Below are 13,972 nucleotides of genomic sequence, written 5' to 3' on the forward strand. Positions count from 1 at the left end.
TTGGTGTCAGGCTAACATTAGCACAGGAATTCATAAAACACTGTGCAGGTTCAAGAAAAAAAAAATTGTGGCCACATTCTGATGCCAGGGCACAAGCCAGCCACGTGTGCAGGGAGGTCACATCTGTGCTGCCAGTGTGTGGGCAGGGACCTGCAGAGGCCACTCCCATTGTGCCTCTGTTGGTGAACCCGTGTGCTCATGCATGTGAGTATGGGGACCTTTTTTCTGTTTTTTTTTTTTTTTTAAAGCATTCAGTCCTTCGGAGAGTGCATGATTTTATCTTAAATGGCTTCACTTCCAGGCTTAGCCTCAGCTTAAAAGCTTCAGGGAAAAGCAGCCTGAAATGTCAGGGCCCTCCTTAAACACAAACCAAAAACAAAACTCAGGTCCCCAGTCTGGCTGATATATCTCCATATTTTCCAATAAAGCATTACCATTTTATTCAGGTTTCATTTATTTATAAAAAATATTGTAAAAGAAATTTTTTAAAATAAACACAATTTCTGAGAGTAACACGTAGTGTTGAACATTTTTGTTGTGATTTTAAAAGTGAAAAAATATCCCCCCTTTTTTTCCCAGAGCTTCAAGTGGGCACACGACAAAAAGAACTTGTGGATATCGACAGCTCCTCTGTGATTCTTGAAGATGGAATAACCAAGCTCAATACCATCGGCCACTACGAGGTAAGAACTGGACCTGACCTCAGCAGCCCTTCCTCATTACCAGTCCACATCAGACTGGATGATCTCCACGATCGGGTAAATTCTAAATTCTCTTTTTAAAAACTGCTGCTATTTTCTGGAAGAGTTGGCAGACCACATGTTTCTGGGGCAGAATTTTCCTTGGCTGCTCCTTCAGCAGAGCCCAGGTGTCTCTGTCTCGGTCCCCTCTCGGAAGGCTTTGGTTTTCCTGCTGCCTGATGGCTCCCTCCTGGTTTAGGTTGGAAGCTTTGCCTTGGCGACATTGGCTTTGTGTGGTGTGTTTCTAGGAAAGCTGAGGAGAACTGTCACGCACCTGCATGACTGCCATGTGCCAAGCGCCTTGATGCTGAACAAGCTGTCAGAGTGCAGGGCCTCACCTCACTGTGTTCACACTAGACCTTGTAGCCTTTTGTGCAGGGCCCTCGTTTCTGAAGTTCTTAATTTCCTGTTTGCAGCGTTCAGCAATACTTCCTGTAGCCTCCTGACCCTTACTCTGGGTAAATGCTAAGGTCAGTGAACCGGGCTCACGACTTCTCAGGGACACAGACGTGCCAAGAGAAGCCTGTGGCTGACGAGGCAGGAGGCAGGAATTTGCCCAGAGTGGTATCCAGGTCTTTGCTGGGCTCTGTGCTGGGAGCTGGGGATCTGTGGATGAGGAGCAGAGACCAGGGTCGGGGATGGAGGAGGCAGGGCAAGACCCGCCTCCCAGGAGCACTTTGCAATGGACGGAGCTGTGGCCGGATGGCCAGGAGTCGGGCACCTAAGGAAGGAAGAGAATTTAGTCAGGTGGGATAGGGCGCCAGCACATCCAGCAGAGAAGGGAGGTGCGGGTTTGCCAGGGTGACTTCTGAACTGGACCGAACTTGAGGAGGGGCCTGGGCAGCAGTGAAGCCAGTAGAGCTCAGGGGACTCTCGTTCTAGGTCAGGTGCAGACTTGAGCATTTCTCTTTGTTCTGGCTCATTCTGTCCCTCGGCAGCCCTGTGAATTAGGAACCCCACTTTACAAATGGGTACACAGAGGTTCCGGGCTCAGCTTAGCCAGCAGTGCTTCTCACAGAGGAAGGGCAGAGAAGGGAGGGCGGGGGAAATGCAGCTCCCACGGGGCCTGTCCAACTTCATAGGGGTTTGCATCACACCCCAAGAAGAGTAAGAAGCCATTAGAAGGCCTTAAGCAGGGAGATTTGCCTTTCAGAAAGTGATTGTGGTGGGCATGAGGCGTGCATCGAACAGGTGCAGGCCCGGAAGGAAGTAGGGCAACTCATTGTCTGAGAACACTTGCTGAGGGAGGCTGTGCAAACATTTCAGGTGAGGAATGATGCTGCTGAGACCAGGCGGTGGCTCTGAGATGGACTCGGGCTCAGCAGTGAGGGAGGGAGCAGCAGGTGCTTTTCCAGAGATGAGGATGACAGAGGAGAAACAGCCCACCTTCATGCTTGGAAGCCCCAGGAGGTGGGTCTGAATCAGGCAGGACTCTGGGGTGGAGTGGAAGTGCTCCCTCGGGCTGACAGCAGCATTGCTGAGAATTTCAGGGTTGCAGAGCTTCTCCTGCTCTCCCCGTGTCTGGGTGGCAAGCTTGTCTGGGTGTCCGGAAGGGGCTCAGCACCAACATCCCCCTTTGGTGCCCGCCTCACTCAGGGAGCCTCCTGCGCCATCTTGGCATTCAACCCTATGACCTTGCAGCGTGGAGCAGCCCCCATGAAGGAGGGCACCCAGTCAGTGGCATCAGGAGGGAAAGCAGGACAGGTCACTCTGGCGGGGAAAACAGCCTCGCCACAGCTGTCTGCCAGGCTCGGAGGGCCTGTCGGGAGAGAGAGGACATCACTCTTCACGGAGACACTGGCCGTGCCAGACACCTATCTGTGTAAGGATGATAATGAAATTAATCCGGCCTGTAGTCCCTTCTTGTCCCAATGATTTATTGGCCGCCACCCCAGCATTGCTTCGTGGTGGTGATAGATGGCAAGACTAGGACCTGAGGGTTTAGAGGATTCTCCTTATATTTAAAAAGCTAAGTCACAAGGCAAATAAATGCAGAGAGCTTGAAGGGAACCAGGGAGGTCACCAGGACTGGGCTCCTATGACTGGATCATCTCAAGCCCTGATTTTAAATGCCCGATCCCCAAAAAGCACCGCCACCACCTTCTGCTGCCTGCACCTCTGCAGATTCAAAATTTGGAATAATTTGACAAGGCTGAAGTTTGCTTTTGCCTTCTCATTAAAGAAAATTTTTCTCCTTAAGCACTTGCTTCTCCCTCCAAAGAGACAAGATGCTAATTATCACTCTTATTCATTTACTAAAGAGCCCCGGTTTGAGTCACTATATGCACTTGAAAGCCAAAAACTATATTTCATTTAAAAATAGGGTCTAATTCAGAGTTTTAAGTGATTCAGACTTACCGCCCTCCAATTAGTCCAAATTAGTTAGGTTTTAAAGTTAATCTTTAGTGACGGCCAGTTCCTCCTCCCGTCTAAACAAAATCCCTGCTGCTGGAGAGTGAGTCTGTTTCTCCTGGCCCTGTTCTATCCGTAGAGTGAATAGAAGGGAGCCGGTATCTGTGTATAGGAAAAACAGGTTTCTAGAGGGATCCAAGGGTACAGCAAAAATACAGCATCTTGTGGGCCAGATGCAGTCCCAGAGCCCCAAATTGTTGGTGATACCCTGTCACCTCCTGGATGGCATCCTTGCCATGTCCCAGGATGGTGACAACCAGTGGCAGCCAGCGCCTGGCATTGTTCCTACGTCTTGGCTCCATTAATGTCCAAACAGCCCTGTGCTTTCAGGCTACTGTTATTCCTCCACTTTCCATCAGATGAACATGGAGGAGGGTGAATTTTGGCTCCCATCTCGTCTGTCTTGTATAGGCAAGGGGTTAAGAGCTGATATCTTTACCAACGTATTAAGCCAGAGGCATCCTCCCCTATCATTAAGCCCTCCCTGAGCACCTCCCTCGCCGGCTATGGCTCTCGGTGCGCCTTTGCTTCAAAGGGGACCGAGCTTGGTTCTGGAGCGGGGGTGAGGGTGTCTGTGGCCTGGGGCTCATGGCCCCAGAGACTGTGGCGCTGCACCCCATGTGACCTCTCACTGGACTGTTACAGCACCCACACTCTGCTGTGGAGTGGCATTACGGATGCAGGACAGGTGTTCTGTGGGGCAGGAAGTCCCCTCTGCAGTCTCTACCTCCCATTCTGAGGTTCTGAGAGGTAGAAAAGATGCCGAACCACTGTGTGGTTGGGAGACATGGTTTGTAACAGGTGTGTCCTAATGCAGAAGTGGTCCCGCAGCACCCATTCACCACTCAAGAGACATTTAGCTCCCAGAAACGTCCCAGAGGGTCTTTGGGGTAAGGTCAGTGGTCCTTCTGCTCAGGTGTTGGCTCTGATCCTCAGATACAAGGACTGGACATCTCCTAAAGGGCTGCTGCAGTGTAAATGTCTTTGGATGCCTGGCTATATTTAACAAACACAGGTGTACTGTTTCTGTAAGGGGCTATTTCAGGGGCTTTTGCCATAGCAACTGCTTTGGGCTCTTTAACTCTCCACCAGGTGAATACTGTCATTTTTCCCATTCCAAGGCCCAGAGAGGTGAGGAAACTTGCCTAAGGTCATACAGCTCCTCTCATTGACGCCCCAAGGGGAGAAGCAGGTGAAGAAGGGCTCGCTCTGGAAACTGCCTCTGCTCAGGGCCAGAGGAATAAGCTTGCTTACTGCTGGGCTTTCAGCCCCTGCTTCCAACCTCAAAGCAGCCTGGCCAGAAATAAATATCCTGCTAGTTAACACTCTCTGATGTCCAATTCAAAAGGGCCACTTCTCTTAAAATCTCATGATGAATCTCATGGCTGTGAGTTTATCAGAACAGATCTCTGTTTCTAATCTACTTTAATGTCCTCTGTGGCCAGCAGTCCTTGGAAATGGAAGTTCCCCTTAGCAGGAGGGAGGACCCTCTCAGATACCTCAGAGGCAACAGCGCCACCCCAGCTGCACACCCAGAGCCTATAGATCCCCATCTCACACCACCTCTTGGAGGCACAGCTCCCTCGGGAGGGAGCCCCACCTCCAGGCTGTGGTACAGGAATCCTCCGCTCCGGTGCGCGTGGAGCTGTGTGAGCCCACGGAGATGTCCTGACGCCCCTACCCTGAAGGACTAAACAAGGTTATGCCTCCGGCCCTGAGAAAAGTTACCCTTTTATCTGGTTGAGGCATTGCTGACTGAGAGAGAGCAGTATTGGTGGGTGGCGGCCGCAGCAACGCTGGTGGAATAGGATTTTGTATTCTTATATGACTGCCTTAGCAGAAAGGCAGCCTCAGGAATGAGAGTCACCGCAGTTTCCATGTGGTAATTTGTATGGATTATTGTGTTTTCAGTTCTTTTTTTCTTTAAGGAAAAAGTAGCATAATCTTTGGACCATATTCATCATTTTCCATAAAACTCAGCTAAAATCACCTAATTTCTCTTAGGCCGAGCCACATGAAATTGACAATCATTGGCCATTTTTACCTAAAGAAATGACAGTTTTATAAGGTTAAATAAAAGTTTAGCCTCTACTTTTATAGGGTAATCTCCAACTTAGACTATAAAGATAGCATCCTGCCATGCAGAGGTTCATCTCAGGAGTGGCTTTAAAGGGCTGGGATGAGTCCATCTTTCCCCTCGAGGTCACCACTTCCAGTTCTGATGACAGGAAAGTCTCCAGTCTTCACCACCATTTTCCAGCCCAGGCTGGTGTCATCAGAGGGCAGCGTCTCCTCTCATCGAATCCGGGAACACCATGAGAGGGGAAGGAATTTAATTTGAAATTGCCATGTGCACCCACTCTGCTCTGGGCTGGAGAAACATTCCTGCCACAGATCCATCTAGAGACATTAATCTTTCCTTGATTTAATTTGGTTTTCATCCCTAAAGTAGGGGCCCAGAGGATGTTCCCTGCTTCACGGGAGGATGGGACGATTAATGAGTTACTTGTAGGGAAGCATTTGGAGCTCCTCAGATGGAACCAACAGTATCATGTTTTTAACCTCTTGGATTCCACACTTTTCACAAAGGCATTTCTGTCCTTAACTCGGCAGCAGCTGGACTTGTGCAAAATAGAAAGCAGAAACTTTTGCCCCCTTCCCTGCAAACATCTGTAAAATTATATTTGTCATTATATTAGTGTTACAGAGTCACATGGGGTGGAAATATTCCAGCCCTAGAGCAGCTGTGAACGTTAGAAAGACGTTCACACACACACAACCCATCCACTAATAAAATGCTTTACACTGGCTCTTGGAAGATAATTTCCGAGTAAAATTTCCTTGGTACAAGCAGCATTTACGCTATCTTAATGCCTGAGCACCGCACCAGCAGCAAGTCGTTGCCAGCTCTTGAAAAGACATTTGAACTTTTGGCAGCACGCCTTATCGGAAGGCCCATCCGTGGTGTTTGTGATTATAGAGGAAGGGTGCTCGCTTTTGGCAAAACAAAGCGTCTGACAGTAGCGGAGTATTGGCTCAACACTCAACGGGATCCATTTGGGATTCATTCTTTGACAATTACCCAGAATGAATCACCAGCTTCCTTTTATAAAAAGATATTTATTGGCTTAGAAACCGAGCCTATCCAGCTCTTTGTGGGGTGGAATTTTGTAACTATGTTCAAACGTTCTCATAAACGCGGTGTCTGAGTATTGCTAAGGGGGCGCCTGCACAGGGCGTTTTCTTTAATTGCATCAAATATGGAGGAGAACTGAAAAATCAGCCAGAAAACAATGAATAGCTCAAGGGAAAGGAAAGGATGTTTGGTAAGAACAGCAGTCAGAGCTCAGGAAGAGTTCAGAATCCTCACTGGCCCCAGCCAGCCCGTCCCGACCCCCGGCTCCCACAAGATGTCCTGAGCAACAGCGGTAGGAGCCCTCTGCCCACACTTAGCGGCTGGTGGGACACAGCTGGGAGGCCAGCGGTGTTCAGCGGCCTCTCGAGTGCTGGCTCTGCTTGGTGTCCTTCTCGCTGTGGGTGCAGCCTGAAGGAGATGAGGTTTAAGCCTTTCATGCTGGCGAGGCAGCCTTGTACATTTTGATAACCAGTGTGCAGCAGGCCAGAGGAGAAATTTGAGGTCTCTCCATTTTTTTCCCCAACTGGGGAAGCCCAGGTCTAAATTAGTATTAGAAAACAGCCTTGGGGTTTGGGAGTGGAGGGAAAAATCACTTAGCTGATAATGTTCAGAAATGACATAGTTCATTTCCAGCCACAGCCCCAGGACAGAGCTGGGGATCTGCGTTTCCCCAGCCTGCCTCTGTCCAGCAGCACTCCTCTGCCTGTCTGAGGAGCTTGTAGATGGTCCTGCTGAGGAGCCAGGCCTGCCCTCGGCCTCTTGCCATCTGTGTCTCCTCTGCCACAGTCACTTCTGCACCCGCTTATTTCCCAGGGCCCATCAGGGTAAGGGGCAGAGGCACTGGAGGGCCATTGGCCCTGGGTTGTGCAGTCCCAGAAGGCCTCAGGTGAGAACCCTTGGCTTCATTGCCAGGAGTGGCTATACACAGGCACCGCATCAGCGCGTCAGTGTGATAACAGTGTTTAATTTTTAATGTGTACATATAAAATCTGCAGCAACTTTTAAAAGTTCCACTGAGGGCCGGGGATTTAGCTCAGTGGTTCTGCTGCCTGCCTCGAAAGCGCAAGGACCCGAGTTCGATCCCTCAATACTAAAAAAAGAAAAAAAGAAAGAAGTAAAAGTTCTACTGAGATATAATTATTTGTATACCTTAAAGCTCACTTGTTTGAAGTGCAGAATTCAGTGGTTTTAGGTAAATTTACAGAGCCGTGCAACCAACACCACCATCTAATTTTAGAACATTTTCATCAGCCCAGAAAGAAACCTTGTACTCATTAGCAGTCATTTCTTATTTCCTCCACCCTGCTTTAGGCAGCCAGTAATCTACTTTCTGTCTGTACAAATGTGCCTGTTCTGGGCATGTTTGGGGATGGGATCATACACCACATGGTCTTTGTAAGACATTTCACTTAGCATAATGTTTCTGAAGTTCACCCCCATTGTAGTATGCATCCACACTTCCTTTATTGGGTGGCAGTTTCCTGCAGTATATTCATACAATGAGCTAATACACAGTGATAAAAAAGGACTACCTGTAGTTAGTAGGCAGGACCACGTGAGTTAATATCACAGACCTTCTATTGACCCTAAGAAACTAGATACCAAATTCCATACTGTGTGACCCATTTATATGATGCTCAAGAAGAGGCAAAACTGGTCAGTGGAATGGAAGTCAGAGAAGGGATTCTCTGTGGGTAAGGCTGGGTGGTTACTGCCTGGGAAGAGTTCTCAGGGCCTTGAAATGTTTCCTTTCCTGATGTGGATGGTGGTTACATAGGTATACACGGATCTTTCTTGGGCATTCAGCTCTGTACTTAATACTAGTGAATGTTAAGCACTCCCCTGGATGTTAAATTTAAGTTTTTGTTTAGAAGTATGTGCAATTTTTATGATTAGCCTTTTTTGAAAGTGCCATTATTTACAGAAAAGAAAACAGATCCTAAGTGTTTTGCTTGATAAATTCAAGAGCAAGCACATCCTCTAGCTAGCATCCAGGTCAAGAAATAGAAGCCCTCTGATGGCCTCTCCTAATTATTAACCCCTCTTTCTTCTCCAAATATCTAATATCATAATTTTGACTTGGGTGTATTTTTTAGCTTTATGCAAACAGAATCATGTAGAATGCTTTCTTTCATGTTGGATTTCTTTTACTCAACATTATGACTGGGAGATTCACCCACATGCACACAGCAGTAGTTTGCTTATTTTTTGTTTTTTCATAATCTGTTATATGAATAGTCCTCAGATTATTTATTCATTCTAACACGATGGATGTTTGGGTTGGTTCCAATATGGGGTAGTTATAAATAGTTTGCCATGAAAATGTGTACTTATTTCTGTAGGTTATAGACCTAGAAGTGAAAATGTTCTGTCATAGCATAGTTACCAGCTTCAAACACCAGTTTTTGAAATGCTGCTTCCACACTCATTTCTTTTTGTGGGGGGTACTGGGGATCGAACTTGGAACCTTGTGCTTGCAAGACAGGCGCAGCACCACTGAGGTAAATCCCCAGCCCCCAACTCATTTCTTAATATACTAGTATCTTAGTTCAGGCTGCTGTAATCAACCAGGTAGCTTAGACCATGAACATTTATTTCTCACAGTCCTGATGTCTGCATGTCCATGATCAAGGTGCGAGAGACCCAGAGTCTGGTGAACGCATCCTCCTGGCTTGCAGGGAGCAAGCACATCTGCTCACTGGGTCCTCATGAGGTAGAGAGCAGAAAGTGAGAACAAGCTCTGGTGTCTCTTCTTATAAGGGTGCTAATCCCACTCATGAGGGCTCCGCCCACATGAGTTTATTACCTCCCATAGGCTCCCCATGTTCTATGTCAACATATTGGGAGTAGGATATCAGCATGTGAATTTGAAAGAGCATAAACGTTCAACCCATAACACGTAGGAATCTCAAAAAATGAAATTGGCCCAGGCCTCTCCTGATCAGTGAGGGAGTGGCCTGACATGGTGTATTAGTCAGCTTTCCTATTGCAGGACACAATACCCAACACCCACTACTTCAAGGAGGAAAGGTATAATCTGGCTCACATTTTAAGGGGAGTCAGTTCATGGTTGGCCGGCCCCAAGGCAGAAACATCATGGCAGAGCATGGGTGTGTTGAATGGAGCTGTTTAGTTCATGGCGGCTGAGAAGCAAAGCAGGGGAACAGTGCCAAAGCAAGAGGGGACCAGGTAAAATACCTCAAGGTCACTCCTCCATGACCGACCCAGACACATCCAGGAAGTGTGCTCCTTGAGTCCCCTGGACAGCTACCCAGCCAATCAAGGTGACAGTCCACCTTGACCAACACCCAGGGCTTAGTCTTCCCCTCTTCTCAGCCTGGCCCCATTCCATACTGCATTGGCCACCACCTTCTCAGCCCTGAGCTCACCATACCTCATTGCCTGTCTGCCTCTCCCAGGGGACTGTGAGCCCTGTGAGGGCAGGGACCATGCTTTGCTCCTCATTCTAGAGAGTCCAGCCTCCAGCACTGTGCCCAGAGCATGGTAGCTCTTGATAAATATTTGATTTAATAAGTTAGAGAATATAGGATCCATCCAGCCATCTAATTCTTGGGTGAAGCTGAGAAATACATTAAATTTTGAAAACTCATATATTTTTTATCTTTGCTTTCAGATATCAAATGGATCCACTATAAAAGTCTTTAAGAAGATAGCAAATTTTACTTCAGGTAACCAATATAATATTGTTAACCTTTTGTTCTCACCTAGCTTTATGAAGTATTGCTTTTTGCCTCCCTCAGATGTACTGTCACAAAAGTGAGATTGAGCTGTTGCTACGTAATTCTCTGAAAGCTGAGAAAAGCTGGTTCGATCTGTTTCTAGTCCTCAGAATGTGGGCCCTGCAAGAAGAAAGAAAGGGGGCCGGGGATTTAGCTCAGTGGTTCTGCTGCCTGTCCCACAGGTGCAAGGACCCAAGTTCGATCCCCGGTACCAAAAAATAAAAAAAAAAAAAGAAGAAAGAAAGGAAACTGTAAATTGTGGTTGGCCCTGCCAGCTCCGCACAAAGGAAGTTGCTGTTTGTTAACATCTCTGAACTCAGGGCTGAGTCTCGGCCCTCAAAGCTCTTGCCCAGCTCCTCAGTGGGGTGGGGAGCACTGAGGAGACCCTCCTGGGAAACTGAGAAGGAAGTTGACAGATAATCACATGGCCCTCTGAGTGCTGCACAACTGAGATAATCCCTGTAGAAAGTCCTGTTACCAGTGCGGCAGCACTTGCAAACTTCCCCGAAGGTGGAGAGAAACTGAAGAGGAAGCTTTGATGGGAAAGTTAACAGACCAGTCTGCAAAGTCCTTGTGTACTTCCCTGACGGCCGGAAAACATGGTCACAATGCCTTGAGAAAATCTCTAGGTCATACTCCAGGATTGCCTCTGGAGAAATGATATCCCAGCAAAGGCGGTCAGCCCTCAGCCCCATGAGGGTTCCGGGCCTCTCCCTGGCCGGGGCTAGGGCTTCCTGACTCCTGGTAGGAGGAGCTTGTGGGTCCCAGCATCTGGTCAGTGCAAACAGGGACTGCGGGACTCCTGAGGGAGGAAGATCATTCGGTAGCTCTTGGTAGACCCCCCTGGGGCCTCACCTCCCATCACTACATCAGGGTACAGTGAAGCTACCTCACGGAAAGTGGCTGTCACTGTGGAGGGGGATGGCACCCTTACGTTGTGATAAGGGGAAGAGTTGTGATTTTTAGGTCTCAAAGATTAGGCCTCTTGAAGAGCCTGCTGTTTGGGGATTGAGGAGTAGAATCTGAGGTGTGGAGCTCTTCGTGGGGCTCCAGTCGGTCGACATTTCTGCTTCCTCCCTGCTGAATCTGGCTGAGCCCGTCACTGATTACCTTCCTGCTCATACTCCAGGTTCACCCCCCAGACCTAGCACCAGCGCCTGGGTCAGAAGCCCAGCAGTGCTTAATCCGGCTCTTCTTAGCTCTTCTGAACCTATATCCAGACAGCCACAGGAGAAGGCACTCAGCGGAAGTTGGTGTCACTAGGACTTCCTGGTGACCGGGGACCTCAAGGCATCCCACTCCCACTAGGTTTCCCCAGGAACTCTCTTCTGTGTTCTCTGCGTCTTCCTTGTCAAGCCCTGACCCACAGCACTCCCCGCTGTCAACAGATGAGATGACTTCCCTCTGCACAGCACAGAGCGCGTGGGGATCCTGACTCCCTCAGCACCCAGCACCCAGCAGCCAGCACCCAACCTCCTGCCTCTGCCGTCCTACTTCTCCCTTCCCCTGCCTCCTACCCAGGGCCCAGCTCTGTCCCGTGCTTCAGACCCCTCCATCCTGTCTGACCACCTGCGCACTCCTACACCCTCACCTACTGGCCCTCAGGGCTTTTGTAAATGGGCTGTTTTCTCTCCTCTTGCCTGCTATTTTTTCCCCATTAGCATTTCAAGATATTCTAGTCTCTCATTTTCAAATGCCCCAGTGTCTTAGTCTGTTTTTCTCCCACCTTCTACTCCCTTTCCCCTTACAGCTACCTTTCTCCTGAGCATTTCTTCCTCCTCTTTGCGAGCTCCATTGCATGTTCTTCCTCCTCTTCCTCCACCACCTCCTCCTCTTTCTTCTTGTTTTTTTGAGCTCTTGCTATGTAGTTGAGGCTGGCCTTGAAGTCACTGTGTAGCCCAGGCTGGCCTCGAACATGCAGTGATCCTTCTGCCTCAGACTCCTGAGTGCTGGGGTTACAGGCGTGCGCCACCATGCCCAGCCCTTATGATCCTAGAAAGGGCGGCGTGCCTTTCCCGTGGGGCCTCCCCCTTCAGCCAGCCATTTAGGTTCAGCTCCAACCTCCCTTCTTCAAAGAAACCTTCCAGACTCAGGGTGGTACCTTGTTAGGTACTTCCTTCACATATGTCTTCTTCATAATCCTTACCACAATTATGATTAAGTAATTAACTGTGTAATTAGTAGTTTGCTGTCTCTCGTGGGCTGGAACGTGGGCTGGAACGAGCATCCCATTACGGTGGGATGAGGTCGTCTTACTCTTTGCTGTACTTAACACCTGGCCACCCGTGACACATAGCAGTGCTACAGGTGTATTTATGAGTGACAGGCTTGAGCCCTCCCACCCCTCCGCAGCAGGTGGCCGATCAGCCTGTCTGAACACCTCCAAGAGGACACGGAAGCTGCTTCCAGCTCCTGTCCCTGGTCCAGGCACCCTCACCCTGATGGTGGCAGGAAAGGTGAACCACAGAGGACTCCAGCAGAAGGGCTCTTGGGTTTGCAGCACAAGCGGGCTTTTCAGGAAAAGGCCAGTTAGCCCATGGTTGGTTTGTTAATGGACTGTTTTCTCCCCCTCTTTCTCTGGCACTCAGATGTGGAATACACCGATGACCACTGCCATTTGGTGAGTTGAGGCTTTCTTGTGCTCGTTGCTGAATCGCATGCCTTCAGGAGCATGAATGGTCACCTTGGTTAACGCTGCCACTCTGTTTTCTTTTTAGATTTTACCAGATTCAGAAGCCTTCCAAGATGTGCAAGGAAAGAGACATCGAGGGAAACACAAGTTCAAAGTAAAAGAAATGTATTTGACAAAGCTGTTGTCAACCAAGGTACACTTACTGTTCTGGGAGCACTTTCATGGGTGCCTTGGGGGTGTATGATGTGTTTCACTTAATTTCCACTGAAGTGTGAAAATGGTACAAATCCCCTGTGCCTTCCAGCATAGCAAATTGAAAGTTTAAATTGTAAACACTTCCTATCCCCTTTTCTTCTTTTTTTTTAATAAACTGTAAAGATAACAGTACTTTACAAATTGCTACCATAGCATCTTCAATCAGGAATTTTAATACTGTTCCAAGTTCTTTTACCCACCATCTCGATATTGTGTTTAGGTTGACAGCATAATTATTCCTTTTTGTTTACTTGTTATTATAGATAAGCAATAAAACTCCTTTGAATTACAAATAAAATGAAGGGGTGTCAGTGACTATAAACCTAGTAAGTCTTACTGGCTTAAAATTTTTTTTCATTAGGAATTCTGTTTACATATAAAAGGTGTCAGATGTGAAAGCCAGTGGAATACCAAATCAAGAGCAAATTTTACTTTATCTGCCTTTTAATGGGATTAAGAGAAGTCTGTGGTGATTTTTCCTCCTGAAATGACTAGCAGAATAAATGCTGTCTAACCTGACCCTATCACTTGCTGGGCATGCTTCTTAGATTATGGACGGAGAGAATCTGCTTAGGGCTTAGGAGATTTGTTTAGTGGGCAGAGGACAGCCTGGGCCTTTTGATATTTTCAGCTTTCCCAGAGAGCTCAGCCATTTGTTTCTGTAAACTACGCAAATGCTTTGGAAAGCACACGGTAAAACCCTCTGATGGAAATACAGGCAACAGGAGAAATCCTGAGAACAGGGCAATACTGCTTGGGTTTTCCAGACTGAACATGACTTACGAAAGCCAAATATCCCTGGCTCATTGGTTTCTGTATCAAGCCTGCAACTGACGGGTAAGTTGCTAGAGATTGCTAAGAAATCCTCCCTTCTTTATTTATGATGCTAAGAAATCATAAGCAAGAAGCTTATGAACCAAACCCAAACCTGGGCATGGATGTTCAGGACCTTTGTCCCTTACTGTGAGTGTTGGCCTCCTTTGATGATTTTACATTTTCTTTTTAGTTTCTTTTTCTCTGCAGGCACATCATTTTCTCTGAACTTAGGTTTGGTGTT

General features: G+C 47.9%; 1 protein-coding gene across 1 annotated transcript in view; it reads left to right on the forward strand.

The window, feature by feature from the left end:
- Plxnc1 (plexin C1) overlaps positions 1-13,972 on the forward strand; it is a 138,054-nt gene that overhangs the window by 115,271 nt on the left and 8,811 nt on the right. Inside the window, exons 23-26 of the mRNA XM_004844955.4 lie at positions 580-683; positions 9,923-9,977; positions 12,617-12,648; positions 12,746-12,853. Coding sequence (XP_004845012.1) covers positions 580-683; positions 9,923-9,977; positions 12,617-12,648; positions 12,746-12,853 — 299 coding nt within the window. The remainder of the gene's footprint in view (positions 1-579; positions 684-9,922; positions 9,978-12,616; positions 12,649-12,745; positions 12,854-13,972) is intronic.

Source organism: Heterocephalus glaber, unplaced genomic scaffold, assembly GCF_053883595.1.
Source record: "Heterocephalus glaber isolate CG9 unplaced genomic scaffold, H.glaber_assembly_v1.0 deba00001572, whole genome shotgun sequence".
Classification (NCBI taxonomy): domain Eukaryota; kingdom Metazoa; phylum Chordata; class Mammalia; order Rodentia; family Bathyergidae; genus Heterocephalus; species Heterocephalus glaber.